This window comes from Notothenia rossii (genome assembly GCF_949606895.1).
Source record: "Notothenia rossii genome assembly, chromosome: 5".
NCBI lineage: Eukaryota > Metazoa > Chordata > Actinopteri > Perciformes > Nototheniidae > Notothenia > Notothenia rossii.
Window position 1 is genome coordinate 64,211,392 of NC_136903.1, and position 23,244 is coordinate 64,234,635.

At 41.2% G+C, this 23,244-nt stretch overlaps 1 protein-coding gene across 4 annotated transcripts in view; it reads right to left on the reverse strand.

Moving 5' to 3' along the window:
• Positions 1 to 471: 471 nt before the first annotated feature.
• Positions 472 to 23,244, reverse strand: part of ephb2b (eph receptor B2b) — a 131,002-nt gene continuing 108,229 nt past the window's right edge. The window contains exons 7-16 of one of the 4 annotated variants that reach the window (XM_079680942.1): positions 22,434 to 22,596; positions 20,539 to 20,647; positions 18,786 to 18,850; positions 17,123 to 17,236; positions 16,387 to 16,634; positions 11,325 to 11,540; positions 10,732 to 10,881; positions 8,309 to 8,502; positions 7,304 to 7,459; positions 472 to 5,270 (exon numbers count right to left, since the gene is read on the reverse strand). In XM_079680942.1, the coding sequence (XP_079537068.1) occupies positions 5,162 to 5,270; positions 7,304 to 7,459; positions 8,309 to 8,502; positions 10,732 to 10,881; positions 11,325 to 11,540; positions 16,387 to 16,634; positions 17,123 to 17,236; positions 18,786 to 18,850; positions 20,539 to 20,647; positions 22,434 to 22,596 (1,524 nt within the window). In that variant the 3' untranslated portion in view covers positions 472 to 5,161. Of the gene's footprint in view, positions 5,271 to 7,303; positions 7,460 to 8,308; positions 8,503 to 10,731; positions 10,882 to 11,324; positions 11,541 to 16,386; positions 16,635 to 17,122; positions 17,246 to 18,785; positions 18,854 to 20,538; positions 20,648 to 22,433; positions 22,597 to 23,244 lie in introns of all 4 variants that reach the window. The other 3 variants (XM_079680940.1, XM_079680941.1, XM_079680939.1) reach the window with 3 other exon arrangements.

Sequence of the window (23,244 nt, forward strand, 5' to 3'; positions counted from 1 at the left end):
AACATATTTTATACAAGTTAATTAACTTACATTAATTCAATATCTGTGCCTTTAACTAACTGAATGCAATTATTGGGAACCTGTTGACAAAATAAATATATTTAATGTCAAAATTTATATTTTGTGGTATGATTAATAGTACTGTATTAAACCATATAATAGTATTGACAAACACGTTTTAATATGTAATTACTGCATTTGATCCGACATACTTTTCATTAAATTTAACTGAACTACTACAATTTAAAAATAATCCAATCATTATTAGTAAGATTACATTTTCCGGTAATTAAATAAAATAAAAGGAATAAACTTGAATCACCAGCTATTTGTTTAGTTATATGTAGCTCCATGTTGCTCATTTGTATGATAGGCTAGTATAACACAATGAGGGTAACATAAAGGCCAAATTGGCACAGTAAAAACAAAAAAAAACATGAATAAATTCATTTTGGATTTAAAAATAAAACATTTTTAAAACAAATAACTCGTCACTATTTTATAACAGATCTTATTTTTTATTGAGGAGAGTCAAGTTGGGCTTTCCATTTTTAGAAAATAAACCAATGACAATATTACAAATAATGAAATTGTTACATCATTCACAGGGTTACAGTCAATATACATTTATACAGAAATACAGGATCTCCCACACGAGTCACAGTGGTCTGAACCGGCACTGGTCTACAATGTGGGCTTGAGAGGACCGGGCAACACGTAGATATCCCTTGCCTGTACACGCCAACAACAACCAGAGTAGTGGGATGGGGGTGTGAAGGGGGGGGGGGGGGGTGTTTGTTGGGGGGGGGGGGGGCAGAGGGGGAACCATAGACTGTATATATAAAGGGGGGAACACAGAGTCATGAAAGGGGAACACGGGTGGTATAGTGGTACGAAAGTTTGTCCAACAAAGGAAGATACAGCAGCCGGCGTTCGTCCTGAACACTGGAGCTTTGCATCTGGAAAAGTCAGTCCAACACGCTACATTTGACCGCCGCAGCAGTAGAGGGCGCTCTCGTGCTTCGTGCTGCGTCCATTGAACGGGAGCCATTTTCTGTCCTCCTCCTCACCAGGAGGCAGACCCGGCGCTCTGACCATGCTGTAGTTTGGGCGCCGTTCAAACGCAGCCCAGCGGGTACAACCTGGCACAGCTCGTGTTTATGCACACTATCATGTAACAGGAACTCTGAGACTTAACGCTTTTTCCTCCGTCCTTCAAAAATTGGCACACGGTGAGGGCTGGACTGAGTGTTTTTTTTCTTTTACTTTGCTGCACAGATGTAAAAGGAGAGTTTTGCTGAAAGTTGCAATCGGCAAACATTGTGTGAAACCATTATGAGTGTCACAACCACTCTGACTGCTTCAATTACCAGAGGAAAACTATTTAAAGTTTTTAAAAGCATGTGTAGGTGTCAGGTTCTAGTGCTTTGAAACCAACAGTAACACTTAATCTGAGGAGATAATACTTGATTTAAAAAGGGCCAAAATACCTTTCAAATGTTGAATTGGCTTACAGTGGATTTAAATGTACTACTTGCAGTAATACACAATGTAGTATTCAATTTAATTTCAGGAGGTGATGAAACAGTAATCACCCTATCGAATCCAATTTTGAAATATGCCCTCCATGAAACTTTTACCAGATGAATTAACCCAGTTCTATACATTTTGTAATAGTCTCGGACAGCCTTTTTTCACAGCTTGTGCTTTGGTGTAAAGAAAGCAGCCAGTCTGCGGCAGGAAAAACAGTCAACCACTTTAAACACTCAACATAAGTGGGTCAATGTCTTGTTCCCTCTTTCATTGCTCAATTCCAAACTGCAACAATGCGTCTCTTTTGTGCCATCAAAATCAGAAGATACATAAAAACTTAATGCGGTGCTCTCAAACACTCGACATTCAATCAAAAGGCTCTCCTAAAACTCCTTCAGATAAAAATGGAAAACAACAAACTAACCCTTCAGAAGGAAAAGTATCCCCAAGAAAATACTGACTGTGTGCACTCCAGCACTATTTTATGTCTAGTCATAAACACGCCTGCCCATCCAGTTTAAGGTAGTTCCTTGAAACAGAGTTCAAGGATAATTGCTTGATTAATAACTCAAAGTCTTGGCAGCGTCCACGGACAAGCATCTGAACAAGCATTAATGGGGTTGGAGCAGAAACTCACCAGCCTTGTGTATACTCTAGTCTAGATTAATTCCTTGGGCAACATTAAACGTTTTTCCTGACGGTTGAATATTTGCCATACCATGAGAGGACGTGCAGCATTAGCCTCACAATCTGATGAGCTGTTAAGTACTGGGAAATGGAAAAGCAAGACGGTCAAAAAGCTTGGTTAAATAAAAATCAAACGGCATGCTGGCATCAGTGGCATTTAGGTCACAGCGGCACTTCTCACTCGCCTCTCAGCTATGACTAACAGCTTATGATTGTCCTCCTACCATTTTCTTATGTTATACAAGCTTCCAGGGAAACATCTGTTATGATGTGGTGCACTGCAGATGAAAAAAAGAACATGGAGGGGCTTTCACAGGACTGTATGAGGTTAGTTGAAGGCAACACTATCAAGTGGAACCTATGAAACCATAATATTGTTACTTTCAACTAACATAATACAGTTGTGTGAAATTTGTTGACATATCATCAACAATTCAGTTTTTTCAGTGTAAGATGACAGGATAGCAGTGACTGAGGTTTCTTTATCAGAGCTTTGGTGCTAAAGCCGCCACAACAACAAGTGTGAGGATTTAGTTTGAGCGAACATGCAATGAAAAAAACTGAAACGTTGACTTTAATTAAATGTATTATGTCAACATATTTCACACAACTGTATAAGCTAGCTGAAATGTTATAGTTTTTTCAGTGTGGAAGCATTGTCAAGCCTTTCTTTGTCATGCAGCATCAGGACAGGACGAGACACAACTGCCCCACTGATGAGTGTCTCCGCTGTTCGCCTGTTGATGCTTATAAAGTCACAGAGACGAAACCAGACAACTGCTGGTTGGAGATCAGTGGGAGCGGCAGACAGGTGGCCCCGGCAGGCCTGCATGTGATCAAGGGGGGAGAGGCGGGAGAATCGGTGCCTGGACAGAGCGGCTGTGATCGGGGTGCGGCCTCCCCGCTGTGGCCGGACACATCTGACCGATGGCTCACAGCTGGAGGTCCGTGTCTGGCTGTCAGATCCCCGTTGGATCTCTGATATAATTTACTGGCTGTGTACATAAACCCTGTCTGATTCACCTCCCCGGGGAATCCTCGCATTGCTACGGACTCTCATCTCTCGCATAACCCTGGTCACCCGGACAACGCAGACGATGATTGACAGCTCACAGGAGGCTCAACAATAAATGCATATACTGTCTTTAAAATCAAATCAATACCATTCACAGGGCTGTTTATCTGCATGGATTTGTGCACCAACATGTTTCAAAATGTAAAAGTCTAAAAGCATCGATGGAAGATCCAGAGTGTTTGTTGGAGTCAAACAATATACTCAGTGCAGAAAAAAAAGTAATAATAATAACAATTCAATAATATCCATACAGAAATTGCAAAAATATAACACGTTGCATTTAATTCAACAAACGCCTGATTTTAAAATCTATCCATGACTATGTGTGAGTGTAAAATAACCGTGTGTGGTAACACAACTTTAATACTTTAAAAATGTTTTTCAAAAAAGGAAAACTGGAAGAAGAAGAAACACTGACAAATAATGCAGCCACGTTATACTCTGTAAAGTGTGTCAAACCCAAGCTCTGAGTTTTTAGTAATTGCTGCAAATCAAAGCACTGTGAAATTAACCACTCACTCAGCATGCTATCAAACACGAGTCCTGCCGCTTGGGGAGCCTCTGCTTCGTTGTGCACGTGGTGTGTGTGTGTGTGCGTCGTGTGCACGGATGCACAGACGGCACTGGGGATGAAGGAGGATGCTATAACAGCACATACTGTATTGTATGTGGCCTTTGATGTAAACAGTAGAACCTGTTTTATTTTGTGTGATTCTGCGTAGGACGTGCTGTTTTGTTTTCTCTCCACAAGCTATTTTTTTTCACAAAATAAGGAAAGAAAAGGATGGTGACAACAACTTAAAACCACCTCTCGATCAGTTCTTCTGCTGATTACTGTTTCTGAGTCTCCGTGTTATGGCAGGTCAAGTGCATCTGATATGTACAATACAGGATCATCGTACAGGGTGCAAAAAAAGGGAAGGGTTCTATTTGGCAGGCTGTGAATAGTTCACCGTGAAAGAAAGAAAAACACTTTTGTCTATAGTGAGAGGAAGCATGGTGAGACGGAGTTCTTCATCACAAAATTTCACACAATATAGAAAATACTTGCAATGAGAAACTTTTTTTTCTTTTTCACTGTGTGAATTGTCAGTCTGAATGAATGTGTTTTTGACATCAGTCTTTGCCAAATGTTGTCCATTTGATGGTTTTTAAAAATGCATGTTCTCTCCTGGGGAAACAGTTGGGAGTGCACGTTGGGCTTTTCAGTCTCCTCTTCCTTTCTGAAGGCCACAGAAAACTCTGATGCCCTCATGATGTCCCAAAATTAAAAAGATGCAAAAAAGACAATATCCACACCTTGCAGAGGATGGCCTCGTCTCCTCAACTCTTCCTTGTTTTCTTTTTTTCTCGCCCTTTTAAAGGGTAGCTTTCCTACTGAGTCCGTCTAGTGTACAAGCTTATATCATCTATAAATTTAGATAAACTCCTTGCCTTTTCTCAGTTTTTTTCTTTTTTTTCCTTTAAAAAATTCTTTACAAAATCATCAGAACAAACGAAACCAAAAGAAAAAAAAACATCAAATGAGAATTGGTGGAAGATTGATCGAACATTTTTTTGTTGCTGGTCACGCCTAACCTCCCATGTTTATGGCTCCATAGATGGGGTTGGCTCCCCTCTGGTGCCTCATCACTGGGACTTTTGTTTCAACAGCTGATCCGAGGATGGAGGGAGAGTCAGGGTGAGGGGATAAGAGGAGGAGAAAGGGAAGTGGAGAGGGGAACCGGGCGGGGGGGGGGGGAATGTAGCCTGGTGGGAAGTCCAGACACACTGTAACGCGAAAAAACCATCCACTCCATCCTCCACACCCAGAGCCCTGCATCCCAACCGCCTTTTGTTCTCCCCCCTCTGCTCCGCTCGGGAGGGTCAAACCTCCACCGACTGGATCTGGTTCATCTGTGCCCGCATCATCTGGACGCTGTTGAGGATCTTCTTTTGATGGCCCGCTAACGTCACCCCGACTCCCAGGATGTCCCTGCAAGGAGACAGATGTCAGGATTATGTGACCACAGACTATTAACAGTCAGGCAGCTCTGCTTAGCATATAGCTTCGAATCGACAACATCATCTAACAATACGACATACGGATGGATGACATAAAGGCCAGCGGGGAACAGCTGGTGAAAAAACTTATATGAAAACTAAGATGACAGTAAAGTGAGAGGCATGAAACAGCTGTGTTCATCCATCTTCGAGGGCGGAGTGCTTATATAATCGTAGAAAAACTTTGGATTCCAGTTTAGTGTAATTTTCTGTATGCGGTACACCCGTGTGATCTCATACCACCAAAACAAATGCAAAACATATAATTGACTCAATGTAGACATAATGTTCACTCTAGAGGTTATGATATTTAAAGAGGACCATTTATGCTAATTTTCAGAATCAAATTGTGTTTTGTGCCTCTACTGTGCTTTAATGTTTAAAAAGGTCTTTCTTTTTCTCATACTGCCTGTTCTGCAGCACCTCTTTTCACCCTCTGTCTGAAACTAGAGCCCAGTCTGCTCTGATTGGTTAGCTGGTCGGCTCTGCTGTGATTGGTCAACTGCTCAGAGATGTCCTGCCCCTTAGCCAATCATGTAAAATGTGTTTGAGCGCTAGTTGATAAAAGTGTGAGTGTTACATAGTGATGTCCTTATTTAATGGCAGTTAACAAAGAAGTCCAATTGAAGCATTTCAAGCAGGGGGGGGGGGGGGGGAGTGTGTGGGAGAGAAACCCCACTGGAGGGAACTTTGGGATTTTAGCCTTTGCAGTCCATTTACATGCACACAAACCTATATAACACACTACAGGGGAGGGAAAACTCCCAAAAGCATAATAGGGCCCTTGTAAAACTACAGAAGTAAGAAGAAAATGTTGCATTATATCAAGGAAAGGGCATAAGTTCGAGACAAAATAATGTGCCAATAGTTTCTTATCCATTAAACAATGAAATTCCTCTTACTCTGAATATCCACATAAATCAAATTAATTGGATTAGACATTACGATCTGTGTGGTTCAAAGAGTTGAAGCTTAACATGTGTGTGGTTTAATCTCTGCCTCGTGATACTGTTATTACAGACAGGAAATTATTTGTATCAGGCTCTCTGCAGGTGGCCTTCTCACATAATAAGGTCTTGTTTGCAGGCTTGGGGAGTACAAAACACATGTAACAGGATTACGTAATCAATAAACCGATAAAAAGGTAACTGTATTCCCTTACAATTACATACACTTTTCTTTACTAGGGATTACACGCAGGATTATAATGTTAGTAAAAAAGGAATGTACTGTTCTGTGGTGTAATACTTTAAGTGCGAATCCACACACTTACTGCCTGAATTTGCTTTAATGTTTTAACTTTCTATGGATATTCTAATTTTAAAGTCAGTTAGTGAACCAATACTGTATGTTCATCAAATAGTGAGTAAACTTACCTGTATGTATTAAACATTTTGCATTTTCTGTTAGCTCAGATTTTAGACAGACTTCTGTTGTCCTATATAAAACACTTAAGGATCTTATTATATTTTCTTTATCTTGGATTGCATTTAATTTTGAGGTAACAGAAAGTAATCTGGTTACATTACTTCTACATTTTGATACTCAGATTAGGTTACTGATTGCTTCTTTTTTACAGGTAACTGGTCATTGTAACGGAATACATTTTTATAGCAACCCTCCCAACCCTGCTTGTGTGTTTTATTCCAAATATTTTTCGCTAACTAACCCCACATTATCATTGTTCCTCTTGATTGTGAAACTAAGGTCAAAGAGAGGCCTGCTAAACACATGGCAGAGAATAAAGGGCACTGTTATGCCTTCAAGGTATTGTACCCACTTTTCAGCCTTGCAACTGCAGAATTACGATCTGCTAATTACATACAGAGTAGCTAGCGTGTTTTATAATGGGCCAGAGGAAGAGTCTGGTGGTAATTAAACTATTGAGGGTATACGAGATTCAGTAAACTGGCCTCTTTCCTTCTGCTTATCAGACCCACAACTGCAGGAATTGTCAGCACTTACTCCATGGTCATCTGGGACACCACATCAAACGTAGAAAAGTCAGCGCCGGCGAAATTGTCTTTGTACTGGCCCATCTTAATGGCATCCAGCCACTCGTCCACGGTGCTGAAGCTGGAGAAGTCGGGGATGCTGCGGTCCAAGAGGGGGAGATGAACACTGAGGGGACACATGCAGGAGCCGTTAAGATTAATAGTAATACAAAATGGCAGGTCCAAAGTCATAGACACCCGAGACCACCTGCCTGTGATTCAAACGTGAATTATTAGATTAGATGTTCAAAAGACTAGACAGAACTCAAGAAATTCCCAGTGGCCTTATCCATGAACCAATATTTTCCAAACTGATTCCTCATAAAGCCTATTTTCCAAATGAAGTGATAGGCTTCGAGGAGCCAATATATCCACTTAGTGTCTGCGGAAAAATCTGGCCCTCGGTGCTGCACACCACCACAAATGAAAGTACAGACAGGGATAATGGAAATCAGAAAACCCTCAAAGGAAACTAACACCCAGAGCAGAAACCATACAAAATGTTTTGTTTTGAAAATTGCACGACTGCTTCAATTCAGGTTACGCCTGAAGCGTTCGTGGGGAGGATTTGATCTATCAAACCGAAAGCTTTAATTTACATAACCGCTCGGCGCCAGGAGAAACAAGAGCCACTGTGTTTCGGAAAATAAGTCAACTGTGCCACGGATGGCACTTCAGCAGGAGCATGAATTTCCTGTTTGGAAAGCCTTTACATTAAAAGAAGATCAGATGCATTATATTCCTCAAGATGTTATCCACATTAATGGGAAATAATGCTAAAACCAGAGACCCCGTCTAGTGGGATTCCCACAGAGACGAGATAAAATACACATGCAGATCCCGCACGGAGAGTGAAGACAGAGCCGGGGAAAAGGAGAAGAGCATACGTTTAGCACTCATCCCCACCATGTGTGTTGACTATGAGTAATACTGAGAGATAATGCAAACACGAGTAAAACCAATGTGGTCTTCTCACCCTGAAGATAACGGGGTCATGGCCTTCAGCGTGTTGGGATTGCGGATCATCTTGTCCAGGTTGTTGACGATCTGACTGAACTTGGGCCGGTTGTTGCGGTCCTTCTGCCAGCAGTCCAACATGAGCTGGTGCAGCGCGCTGGGGCAGTCCATGGGGGGGGGCAGCCGGTAGTCCTGCTCTATGGCGTTGATGACCTGCAGGGGGAGACAGAGATCTCTAAGGGTTGCTATCAGGCTCTACAGAGGAGATCGATGGAGAGGAAACTGTACTGTTTCTGTCCAGTAGTGGAAGAAGTACTTGTGTTCTTTTCTACAGTATGAGTTCTAATACAGTTCTGCATTACAAGTAAATGTCCTACGTTCATAATGGTATCAAAAGTACTTAATGATGCAAACAAAGCCCTTTGAATTAATGTGTAATTAATAAGAAATTACTTGATGAAAGCTGCAGCAGCTGTGGCTGGACTAGAAAGGTATGAATCAATGGGTACAATTTTGTTGTTGTAGCTGGTTAACGTGGAGCCAGTTTTAACTGCATTACAAACAGTTACTGTTATTTGCTCAAAAGTGGTAAGAAGATCATTTGAGGTGTCGTGGTATTTAGAAAAAGTTCTCTGAGCTTTACTTTTCCTGTGGAATATTAAATATTACTATTTGATTCAATTAGAACTGTACTTAACATAGGGCCTTATGTTGGTTGATACTTTTTAAGCAGTAAAAAGAGTATCTGTGGTAACTATAGTATAGTCAGGGGTGCACATAACTTTCTCAGTGAGGTACTCAGATGAGTACCTGGAGTCAGCGTTTGGTACTCCAACTTCTGGCTCCACTCAAATTATTTGATGAAGCCCTCTGTATCGCGAACGTAACCGGGGGGGTACTAGTGGAGTACTTCATGACCACCGAGCGTGAACGTTGTGATCAGCTGTTTTAGCACAGTTCTCCAGTGAAGGGGGGGAGTCTCCCTCCGCAGCCGGTTGGCGTAGTTTTGGCACAATTCCGTTGTACAGACCGACGTTAACAGCAGCCCTGTCTGTGCACACGGAGACCGACTCTGTCGTCCGGTGATCTAACCGCCTTCTGGAAAAGCTTCACAAGTACGTCGGTACACAAATGCGCTTTGTGACACAAGTGACGGTACGCATCTCAGATTGTTGCCACGCATGCGTACCTGCGTACCAGTTATGTGCACCCCTGAGTATAGTAAGCTATTAAGTAGCATACAATACAAAAGTACAGTAAATAAGTTCCTCAAACTACATATGTGTTTACAGTAGGCTACCCCGAATTTAAAGATGAAACTCCCTCTGGAGGAAACCCTTTGCAGACCATTTAAATGCACAAAAACACACTACACTACAGGAAAGGGGACAACTCCAAAAGCATAATAGGGCCTCTTTATGTAAAGTTAACAACAGTCTAATCAGGAGTAAATACATGCACTGATGACCCTTTCTTCAGTGAACATATAATAATGTAATTTGTGCCTTTAACCATGTGGTGAAAACAACTGCTGTCGTCATTACTTTGTCTCACTGCCTAACAGTCCACACTGTTAGCTATTACTTTAACACATATAAAGATATATATTTGTGCACAAATCACTGCATTAGTTCTGAATGTGAAGACTTGTTAAACACCAGTCGGGTCATTAGGAACATAAACCTTATTCCAACTACTACACATTTCTGCCAGCTGTGACCTCATCTGTGGCCTTTACAAAGTATTTAGTGCTCACTCTCTCTGCAAAGCCTACACTAAGGACTTGTCTGGCGGGGGCCGGTGATGTTGGCGGTCCAGGGGCGTGCAGAGGTGCTGCTCTGTTAACAGAGTGAAATAACCCGGAGGACACTTGCGCCGAGGACGCACGATCCCCTGCTCATTACCAGATCCATTAAAGGAGCTCCATTCAGCCTCAGATTAATCTCATTCATGAGACCTCCAAACGGGGACCCCGATGGAGCAGAAACACTGTCTGGAGCTGCTAATAAGATAACCGTCGAGGTCCTCTGTCCCTCTTAGCACATTTGTGTTCTCACTTTCAATTTGAAACTATTTTCATTATCTCTCGCGCCATAATTTGCTTCCCCCCTCCACTACCCAGAGGGAGATAGGAAAATGGAGGCTCCAGTCAAGAGCAGAAATTGTCCATTGAGCGCTGCCTTGCATTTCAAATGATCTGATTATGTCTCTGTGGTGAGTGTGGGGGGATTTTCATATAAAACCCATGAGTGAAAGCTGCTGTTTAAGCTGTGGGAAAGACGATACAATGACAAAATGTATCCCTGAGGAGTCTGGGGCTGTCATGAAAGTCAGGAAGAAGATGATATATGTGTGTAGTAACTAGTGAGGCTTTGTTTTTTTAAAAAAATTAAGGGGGGGATTTGACTCAAGAATCAACAGCAATATAAGTAAAATACATACATCTTGATTGGTCATGTCCCAGTAAGGCCTCTCTCCATAGGACATGACTTCCCACATGACGATCCCGTAGCTCCACACATCACTAGCGTTGGTGAACTTCCTGTACTGGATAGCTTCGGGTGCCGTCCATCGGATAGGAATCTTCCCTCCCTGCGAACACAAAGAGCACAACCTCAGCGAGGGGAAGCGAGAGAGAAAAGCGAGACCGAAACCCGACCGTCACAGTGTCCTGACTCCGGAGAGAGACACCGGTTCACTTGAACAATGCTGACTGTAACCTAACTGGGAGGTTGGTATAACAAAACCCCTGGGAGTAAAGCATGGTACATAAAATACTGGAAGAACAGGTGAGGGCATGTTGTTAGGAATGGCACTATCGTGTACCTGATGAATGATATTCTCATTAGGAATGTTCACATTACTTCACTTTACATAACATGTCACTTGTTAGATGCTTTTATCCAAAGCAACTTACATACTCAATACTGTGGGCAATCCCCACAGGAGCAATTTGGGGTGAAGTGTCTTGCCCAGGGACACAACGACATGCTGACTGCAGTGGGGTTTGAACCTGTGATCCCCTCACTTCTTACCAGAGCACTAGTGTAGGTGGGGTCGGAATTATCGTCCTCCAGGAAGCGTGAGAGACCGAAGTCCGACACCTTGCACACCAGGTTGCTGTTGACCAGGATGTTCCGGGCAGCGAGGTCGCGGTGTACGTAGTTCATGTCGGCCAGGTACTTCATGCCTGAGGCGATGCCACGCAGCATACCAACGAGCTGGATCACAGTGAACTGCCCATCGTTTTGCTGAAAAAAGAAGACCATTTCTGTTACAATACCTTTAAAAACAATACTATATATTATGGGTCACCTGAGAACATGTACAAACAATTACATTTTGTTATTTCATTTAAAGACACACCAACATAGAGGACTTGTTGGTGTGCTGCATTAGTGTTCGTGCCAGAGGACTGAGTGCAACACAGACAGGATTTGTCCATTATCTGTATGGTATATCTGAGTTGTCTCATTTTTGTGTAAACAAAAGATTATGCCATTACAAATTGATGGTGGAAAGAGCTCCCATTTGATATTAGGACAGCAGAAAGTCTACAAATCTTTCGTCACAGACTGAAAACCATCTGTTTTGTCTGCACTTACTGTAAGTTGCCTAAGTCAAATGAAATGTTGAATAATACAATCATCTGGAATCTAATTTCCAGGTTTGTATTTGGTGCAGCTACTGTGACATGTCTCCATGCTTTAATGTTCAAAAAGCTCTTTATTTTTCTCATACTGCCTGTGCTGCAGCACCTCTTTTCACCCTCTGTCTGAAACCAGAGCCCAGTCTGCTCTGATTGGTTAGCTGACCAGCTATGTTGTGATTGGTCGACCGCTTAGAGATGAGTCCCTTTGTAAAACAAAGGGACATATGTGTTTGTTTCACTGAATTTTACTTTAAGAACTAATTTATGCACCTTCTATTCAAAAATAATGTGCAAAATGTATTCCCAATTCACTAATTTTAGAGAAATTATAATCATTTTATTGTGACATGTCTCCTTGTAACCCAACCCAGATGTGGCTAATGTAGAAAAGTTACTTATGGTATTAGTTTCTGCGAAGAGGCCCTGCAAGACACTGAGGGCCAGGTCTGGGCTGGCCTCTGCAGGGCTAAGCCGGGGTCTGGCTGGCTGTCTACAGCTGTTCCCCTCCTCGGTTTGGTGAGGGGCTTTACCCCATGCATGGGGAGCGTCTGGAGCTCTGGTGCAGCTGTGCCTCCAACTGTGCACACCTGCACTCGCCCCACCACCCACCACGACGCCCGGAAAACCGGGGATTCCAGAGAATGGAGCCTGGGAGTCGGAGGAGGGCGTGAACTGACGGAAAGGCCAAGAGAGGGAGTTGGAAGGGCAGGGAGAGCAGTGCCCCGGGCGCAGCCATGTTAACTGCTGCATGACCGCTCCACTAGCCTATTTCTCATTCAAACAGTGCTGCTCATTAGCCTGACGGATGCCTCTCCTCACGTCAAGTTGCTCTTCCTCGTGCACCATAGCAATTAAGCAAAATGCATTATTCATGGTGCCTTTCTCCCAAATACACATTGCAACTATATCTGTTTGCTGTGCTTGCATAAACTTTAATTGGCAGGATTCCTCCAGAGTATGTGAGGTTAAGTTAAGTGGAAGAATTTGAACTGTGTGAATTTCTATTAAATTAATGTTTTGTATCAAACATAGGCGTTTGTTCTTTTATAGCTTATAGTCGGTTCCAGGCACCGGTCCATCCCTGATTGATCTATTATCTTTGTCTCTCTACCCTGCAGGTGTTTTTCTGTAGGAGGTGACAATCCTTCAGCAGGCAGCTCAGCACAGACTTCAGTGACCATTTTACACCAGTCACCTCAAAGGAGACAAGAAACCGTGTTCAGAGGCTTTGACACTGTCAGCAATTGTTGTCATGAACTGTCACTGTCAGGAGACACAGAAGTTCCCTGTTGTTTTCAATACAATGCGCTGTCAAATATGTTTAACAAACATCTACATGTACACAAACACCCTTCACCGCGAGATCAAATTCCAAAAAGAGCTGATGCTTTGTGCCTCCGAGGTCGGGAGGCAAAATGCAAATAAAGCCTCAGTCTCACCAGCGTGCTGACAGGAGCTCGCAGTCTTCTTCTTGAGGAAGTGTTTGATGTTGGCTTGCAGCAGAGAGCTTAAACTCACTTCCAGGGAGGGTATTAAACACTAGAAAACTCCCCAACAAGATATTTCAGGCAATTTCAGGCAATTTCATAATGCTGTTTAGTTCTTTAATTTACATGAAATAAATGGTTCTTAATAATTGCCTGCCTAATTCACAATATACTACACATATGTAGAACAACTATTGATGGCATATTGCTTTTGTACTGCAGTTACAGGGACCCTATTATGCTTTTATGGGGTTTTCCCTTTCCTGTAGTGTGTTATAAAGGTCTGCATGTAAATGGTGTGCAAAGGCTAACATTATTATTATTACATTATTACATTTCATTTAGCTGACGCTTTTATCCAAAGCGACTTACAATTACCGATTACAGGGCATTCTCCCTGGAGTAACTAAGGGCTAAGTGCCTTACTCAAGGGAACAGTAGTGGTGGTGTTCCTGGCGGGATTTGAACTCACAACCTTCCGATCTTCAGCCCACCTCACTATCCATGATTAGACCACCACTATCCCATAACATCCCAAAGTTTCTCTCCCACACACACCCCCCCCCCCCACATATATCACTACGTAATACTCACACTTCTATTGACTAGCGCTTCAATACATTTTACATGACTCATCTCTAAGCGGTCGACCAACCACAACAGAGCCAGCCAGCTAACCAATCAGAGTAGACTGGGCTCTGGTTTCAGACATAGGGTGAAAAGACGTGCTGCAGCACAGGCAGTAAGAGAGACATAAAGAGCTTTTTGAACATTAAAGAATGGAGACACACAATAGAAATATGAACATGAACATCTGCATAATAGGGCTCCCTAAAGAATATGGTGGACCACACGTTTTACTTCAGGAAAGGCAATGGCTCGTATTAATTATAATCTGGCATTGTGGCAAAACGCTGGCATACTCTCAGTGTTACATTAAATTGACAGTTCCCATTAAACCATTCAAAGTATAAAACTAAATTCTATAAATCTGAGGGAGGTCCTATTCTGCTTTTGTCAAAATTGAGAAGGGAGCTTTTTGAAAGCTTACGTTTTTTATTTCACTGAGTTGCAAAGACAGACGGTGAAAGTCTGTGTGGCATCTCATCTCATCTCATAGCTATCTTCATTTAAAAAAAAATCTGACATCTCATTTTAACTCTTGCAAAGTATTTAAATTATTGATGCAGGTAGTAAATGAGGGAGCATTGCCGGTTCTGTGCAGTATCTTTCTCTGGTTAGACTATGAACATTAAAAATCCCTTGAGCCTGTGAGCTCTGCATAATTCTTGTCAGGAAGTCAAGGAAACACAAGTGTGCAGTATTTTATACGCATCCAGATACAGTGTTGAATAGTAAGTAGAGGACTAAGAGTGCAATGAATTCCATACAAAACTAGGTAAACATCAGACAGAATCAAAAGCCATGCAATCCCAAGACCCTGTTATTATGTGGATAATGGTATTGATTGTCAGAGAAAATATGGAATATAAAACATCAATACTAGCCATAAGCAGATAATCTGTAAGAGTAAATAGTGTCGATTATTGGAACCGACATAACCTCTGAGGAACATATGATTGACCGTATTTTGTGAATGCCAGCAGGTATTTGAAGTGGTATTACTGAGCATGAGTGTATAAACCGTGTCAAATTCTAAACAAATATGTGTGTACATACAAGAGTTTGTGTGTGTCAGTGTTTGTGCATCATGAAGGTGAATCCTTGTTTATCAGATATCTGTCAAACGAAAGCACTACTCTCTTTTTTTATATAAAAATCACAATTGAAAGAGTACGTTTCATTCAAGTATAACATTATAAACAATGTCTTTGCAAATATGTAACTTGAATTGAAAATTATTCATTTCACTGACTATAATGGCAATTAAATGTGAGCAGTTTGTTGATTAATGTCAATGCTGTGAGGAACAACAAAACATCACAACACGCACTTTGCATGCTGTCTTGTACATTTCTGACAGGAAGCTTGGCAGTTGTCAAAGTTAACACACACTGACAAGCAGGGTTTTAAAACAACTCAAGCACTTCAATTGTAGAAGCATGTCAAAATAAAAGCTCTGAATCGAGTCCTCAAAGCAGCGAAGCAGCTCATCTTGTCAGTCAGTGATGCTAATGCTCATGTTAGCTTATGTAGCTACAGTGCCGAGCTGTCAATAGTAGCAGCATTAGGAACAGTTTAATACAAAAACATTGTCAGCTTTATACATTATTACCAAATATGCAAATGTTATCTAAAATGTCACTTGTAAATTAAATCAGTATAGATCCAATATTGTTGATGTCAAATATACACATAATAAATACAAGTGTGATATTTTAATAAATGTGACTGGAATTTCTCTGTTTCCTGTCTGACCTAGCAGAAAAAAGCCACTTCACTAACTTATATTATCAGACATTTTCTATAAGACGAATCAATTTAAGTTTATTCCTGGCATAATAACATTTTGATTTATATTGTATAGACCACATGCCTGTAATTACTAACGTTTTTTTAAATATAAATTGTATATCTTACGTAAGACAGACCGTATAAAAACTTGAATGCAGTTCGCTGACATCACCCATTGATTTCTGAAGAACCGTTGTAAAGCTGAATGTGGGTTGCTCCACCCATCACAATCTTAGCAATGCAAACTTCTCCCAACTCTTGGCTAATTCAAAACTGGTGAGATGGCAGCCTTGCCTTAAATCATTTCAATGGTTGAGGGTTGTCATAAAGGGAAAATTTGCCATAACTCCGATGCTGTAAACCGTTGATGTCTGCTGTGAAGTTGGCCAATTTAACATGGGCTTTTGGAAACATCCTTAAGAGGCCATTTAAGAATTAGCAATTGTACGTGTTAGCTTCATACTAGATGCTTCAACACCAGATGCTGTTGTTTGGTGAGATACATGAAGACAACACAAACAATCAAAAATAGTAGTTGCTTACTCTGAGGAAGGAGTCCAGAGAGCCGTTCTCCATGAACTCAGTGATGATCATGACAGGACTGCTCTTGGTGACCACGCCCTCCAGGTGGATGATGTTTGGATGGTCGAACTGGCCCATGATGCTGGCCTCGCTCAGGAAGTCTCGCCTCTGCTTTTCAGTGTAGCCAGTCTTCAGAGTTTTTATGGCCACAAACATCTCTCTTTTAGTCGGGAGCTTCAAGTTACCGCTGCAAACCTCTCCAAACTCTCCTGTGAAGAAATAGCATGAGAAAAAAAGCAATGGTTCTATTAAACTCAGGGCAATCTTATTTAGAAATCAAGTTATTTTATCCCTTAAATGGTTTCTGTTTCCTATGGGATATATGTATTTGATAGGTGTTGCTCATGTGTAAAATGTATGTAATAACTGTATGTGTATTGTACGGTGTACTATGGCTATTAATGGTGTTACATGGATGTAATATGGGTCTAATAACAGTGTTATATAGGTGTAATAATAGTGTAACATGGATTCAACATGGGTGTATAAATATGTAATATGGGTGTGTTGACAGTGTAGTAGGGGTGTAATATGGTGCTGCTACATGAGTTTGATTTTGGTCTAATAACAGTGTAACATAGGCATATAATGGTGTAATAATGGTTTATCATGGGTGTAATAACTAATACATTTTCCAACATATTGAATATTGAAAGTGTGATATTCCATTCACGTTTCAGTCAGATCTTTCCATTACCTGCTCCGATGACCTGTTCAATCTTTACACAGGATATATCAATCTCCTTGGCAAACTCCCTCACAGCCTCGTTGGGGTCCTCATATGTAAACGGATCAATATATATCTTCATTCCTGGAGTCACTTGGAAAAAGAAAGAGCCTCTATAATATTTGGTTTCTGGTCATCCTTAGACTACTTTTACAGTCACATGTATCCAGGCACATTAACAGTTCCTCTTGCATTCACTCATTACATTTCCTGGAAGACATTAGGGTGATGAAGGTTAAGAGATGGAGGAGGTGGTGTAGTTACAAATGGTGGTTAAGACTAGTGTCTCGTGGCTACTTTGTATAGCGATTCAGTCAGCAAGGACAAGTTACTGCCCGTCTTCTTTGCTGTGATAAGGCATCCTCATCTCCTGTGAGTCATAGTGCCATTAACACTCAGGCGAGAAACCGGGGCCCTATATCAGCACCTCTCAGCTCCACTCCAAGAAATAAATTGGCCCTCTTAAGACCTGATGCCAGGTAAATTGGCTTAAGGTGGCCTTTAAGTGTGCAGGGACTTAAGTGGCCTGAGTTTTAAATCCGATTATTCGGCTCTCACCTCCACATCAGGCCTGAGGCTATTTGAATGGATGCTGAATTCATGCATTGGCTGGTGGAGAGCTAGAAGAACATGCACACCGCCTAACACCCTGGCACACTAAGCTGAAAAAAAAGTGCTGCAGAGATGAACAGATGGTGAGGATATGACCAGGAAAAATCCCCCATCACTAAAACCTCACAATCTCTTCCCAAGCTGAAGCAGTGTTCAACAGACCACCCTCCTTTAATGGCAAAGACCACAAAAAACAGGGGCATGAACTGTTGACTGGTGAGAGGACAGGAGGCTCGCATTGGCTTCTGTTAATAGCTGTGAAATACCATGTCATACTGGCCCATATTTCTCTGAAGCACAGACTGGACTTCTTGGCAACGAGTGATCAGATTATATTGTGTTACCTTTAGAGTGGAATTAGCATAAACAAGAAGAAGCAGGGAGATGATTACACAATCAAATAAACAAATTAAAATGGGGTCATAAACTAGAGGAATTAAAGAGATCTGCGTTTTTCCATCCATGCAGAAGAACGATGGATTAGCTTTAATATCTTAGAAAAAGTCAAGAGGAAATTACTTCTCTTCCAGATTTATTTCTGTAATACTGTCATTTAAGCTCTCTGCTACTGTACCATATGAACCCAGGAAATCATTGAGATATCCCATTCATTCACACAGTCTTTAGAATTTTCCCAACAATGGAAAATGACGCATGTGGCATTAGCATGCTAATGGCGTTAACATGAGTGAAGACTGACCTATTTCCACCACAATGGATTTGGTTAACTATGAAACGTGATGAGCCACAGAACACACACTTGAAACTTGTTTTTTGATGTGGTTAAATCCGGGCTCCGAGCGAGCGGAGTCAAACAACAGACAGGATTACTCGCAAGGAGGGGGGGCAAATGAAGCTGTGCCGTGGTTGGGCCGTAGCCAAGGACACCAGCATGCAAGGTGGTAGCCATGGAGACAGGTGTGTGAGGCAGCGGAGGGGCTGAATGACAGCCATGGTGATGACTGTGTGAGTTGGTAGTCATGGAGACAGGTGTGTGCGGTGCTGATGGGGGTTTACTCACTGTGGCCGCTGGTGTAGTGCTGCAGTTTGTCCGTGTATTCTGAATCACCTCGTTCAAAGCCACGCCTCCTGGGGGAAAGACAAAGAACTCTAGCTCCGGTTCAAAAAGAGAGAGCAGGGAGGGGCAGGAACACAGATCAAACACCCCCAGGTGTACCTGCACTAAAGATACACTGACAGAGATCACAGGCAGAGCCAGGGAGGCATTTGTTTGTTTGCTACAGTGGAAACAGCTGCCAGCTACACTACACAAATATTTATTTGATTTCCTCCACCTCTTCTGGGCAGATTTGTTCCAATTATTGGTCCATATCATAGATTCATACAAAATATCAGCAGTGGTTTTTTATACAGCCTTCAAAAGGTGACCGAAATGTTAGAAAAACCACATAAACATGCATTCATGCTCATCAATATCTAGTTATTTATAATACTGTGAACCCTGCACATCCCTCTGTATACTTTCCTCTTCAAGGTTACCTTTTTTTTTTTATCATCTGCACAGCTCTCCACTTCACATACACTCCATTACTGCATTCTTTTATTCAATTCTGAGTAATTTGTGTCTATGTATGCGCCATACTGTACACACACGCAAATTCCTTATATGTGTACAACTACTTGGCAATAAACCTTATTCTGATTATCGTTGGAAGAAGAAAACACTGAAAGCTCCATTGACCAACAAAACAGTGTTAGCAAGCCATCAATCACAAGGTAGGCTCCACAATAAAATGTTTACATCATTTTGTCAACACACTTTTCAAATTGAGTGTTTTTCCAATCCATTCAGCTTTTAGTGCCACATCAGTCCCTAGCCTTGTTCACCCCATTATAAGGGGAACTATTATTCAACACTAGCTTCAACACATTGGTGTATGTTCTTTAACTTCATTACCAATTTGTCAGCTAAGTTTTAACTGGCGAGAAGTTTGACAAGGACATATTCAAATATCTCTGTTAAGTCCCGTGATGGGCCATCACAGTGCATTAGAACTGTCCAACAGTTTGCAAAACTCTCACTCTTCCATTTTGTCCAGGCGATGTTCCCACAATAACCAAAAATGCAATGCACAATGTGAAAAACTGAATTTCCGCTAGGGGATTAATAAAGAATGTCATATATGTTATCCTTTGCCATTAGTCTGTCATTATCCAAGAAAGAAGTATACTGCGGTATATCTACTAGGAAGATATAGTCAGAAATTCATCTTGTTCAATTTTGTCTGTGAATCAAAACAGTGAGCAGGAGCTAAGCTGCAGTTTTAATATGAGTGGCCCCAGCGGGAACTGAAACCCTAACCTTGGCAGAGTCACAACCATTTGATTCTCGCTGAGCTGGATCACCTACAGAAATGTAATGTCAGCGATGTTGACCTATATGTGTTATTTCTGCTGCTGAAAGACTGGAATCTATTAAGAATTAATATCTTGGAAACCAGATGGTTTTATCTGAACAACTCACATTGAGAGTGAGTACATACAAGGAATTTGACTCGTTCTTTCTTTGCTCTGAATGAACTTACACACAATTCTTAGAGCAATTTCCAGAAGACATATATAAATAGACCTACAGACCTTATTCCATAGAAGCAGGTTAATACTGTCTGCTAACAAGCTAACAGACTTCATGCAACCTTGAATAGAAGTTAAACCACAAAAAAGGAACAAATATTCCACTCCACCAGCCTGTGTAGCTATTTTGTTGGTTCACAGCATGCTTGTTTAAAGAGACTGAGACTCGACTGACTCACCGGTTGCAGACGATGATGATGACGACCACAGCGATGAGGAAGACCAAGCCCGCAGCTGCCGAGCCGATGATGAGAGGTAGCTTCTCCTGAATACTGGTGTTGTATTCCTCTGTAAAAAAGAAGAAACCCATACATAAACAGAGTGCCAAGCACACACACACATTCAGAAGCTGTAACATATGGGTGAGCATCTGAGCCGTTGCATATGGAGCGGGCGATGGGTGACAGACGGACATATGGCCGGGTGAACCAGCGATTATCTTGGCATCTTGACTGACTGCATGGAAGATTTTTTCCAAAAGCTGAATGTGCTCAGATGCCGCAGATATGGACAAATCATCTGGCAGAAAGCGTGTGAAGTAAGGAGAGAGAGCATGTTTGGGTGCGACCCAGACGGATCACGGAGCCAAGAGCAGGATCCAGACACTGAACGAGCCCACAGAGCAGAGCCAGGCCCTTCTCTGGAGCACTGGAAATGACACAACTTCCCAGTTTTTAGCCAGATACAATTATTAGTAAATCCTCACATTTTTCTTTTTGCTTCTGGATAGCATGAATATTGTCTATTAGAAACCAAAAAGTATTATCGTCTACTACATCAATACTGTCTGAACATTAAATACATGGAGAAATAAAGCTCTATTATGTGTCAACAGTGTTACTTCATCTTCAGTATTTGTCAACATTCTCCTATAAAAACACATTTTCTATGACAAAAACGATGTTTTACATTTGTTACCACAGCAGCCTCTAGTAATGTGCCAAGAGGAAGATGTTTGGTATTTGACAAAACATTACTGCATTTTAATGTGTACCTATTTATGAAAAGCGTATATATACACCTATAAATGCTTAATATTAGCAATTAAGAGTAAAGTGTTACCCATAACTTTAACCAGAGAGGGAGAACTCTGTAAACCATTGCAGTTTCATCAAAGGCCTTTCACATTTGAATTGTTTAAAACTCTGAAATACAGCATTCATTCATTTGAGGTACCACTGGTAAAGTATTACAAAATAAATAACGGAACAGATAAGTGTTCACTTGGAATATCTGTAACATAAAAATCCAATTGATACAGAAATTAGGGTTTGAAAATAATGTTTATAGTGCAAACATTAAATGTTTAATCTTTTTCCCTCCTGTTAAATGTTTTCAGAGCTGTATTAAAACAAAAGGATATTGTGACCTTAAACAAGAGTTATAAGTGTCTTCTTGGAGCAGGAAACAACTTTTGGATGGGACACAGAATCCATTTAAAGAATAACTTTAAACTAATATACTTCCCTTTAAAAAAAGGTAAAAGCTAAATTCATTTATTCTTCAGTTTACTCAGTTTATATATATATCTCTAGCGCTGGGATCTGTGTGTGGCAGCATCAGATGTTGGTATGAAGGCTCGGGGTAATGATGGCCCTGGGCGCTGCAGGCTGAAGGAAATGAGATGTTCAGAGGGAAAAACCCAGGCCTGACTCCAACATTAGCCTGCACGATGATGTTTACTCAATATTCTCCCAGTCGTTTCTCTTCAGAGATAAGACAACTCCGACCTCATCCTTGACTCAAAGGCTTAGGATGAAAAATGGCAAAAGCTATCTTTGGCATAAAAATATGGCTTTCGTGTACCACATCGAGGAAAGAAATCATGAATGCTGGAATATGAATAACAAAATAATGACAGTATAACATGTGGGATGTTTTCTATTGCTGAGAAGGACATAATACATTCCATGCCATACTGATCTGGTTTTGGGGTATTTGAACTGTTTACTCCACAACATGACTCCCTTCGTCCCCGCAGCTGTCTGCATCCATATCATGGTGGCTCGATGGGCAACGCATGAGAGGCGACGACAGCTCTGCGTGCTTTTAGGAGCATTAGCTGAATTCTCACCCTCAGTCATGGTCTGGAAGTACAGTTTGCCACTGTAGCGTCCAAAGCCGGCCACGGTGCGCGCCCGGACCTGGAACACGTAGATGCTTCCTGGCTTCAGGCCGCGGATCACCACTGTGTTGGTCTGGCTCCTGATGGCGGTAGCATTAACCTCTGATTGGTCCTAGGAGAAGAAAAAGCAACATGGTAAATATTTACAGCTGGTTATTGTGAAAGGTCACAAGAATAAAGGATATGATAGGGTATGATGTTTATATAAAGTATATGGGTTGGATCTGGGATACATGATACAACAGTATCACTAAGCTCAGCAATTTTTTTGGGGACAATTCTTTTGAAAGAAATAGCGCCATTAAATCATTACAAGGTGACACAAAACACAATTGGAATTGAATTATATGGAATAATTAAAATGTTTTGCATGTCATGTGTGTTCTTGGTTCTTGGAAGTATTGAACTGTCAAATTCTTTATTTGAAATGTTGAAGGGATCTTATCACCTCTGTTTTGACTTTTATTTGTAATATATTTATTTTTATATATTGCTGGTATACAAGCTAGTATTGTCGTATCAACATAGTGTCCTGAGATGTGTATATCTTTCCTGGACTAAATACAATTTAAATTTAAAAAAATACATAAATAAGCCATGTATAGGCAAATACAATTGTAAATGGTTTATTACTAAGCAAAAAAAAAATCCTACACTGAGACTGTAACTAAAATACTGAGAGCAGGGATGGTAGAGAAAAATCAGGGCTACTCCGATGAATTACCACATTGACCACAATAGAGCAAATCACATGATTTGA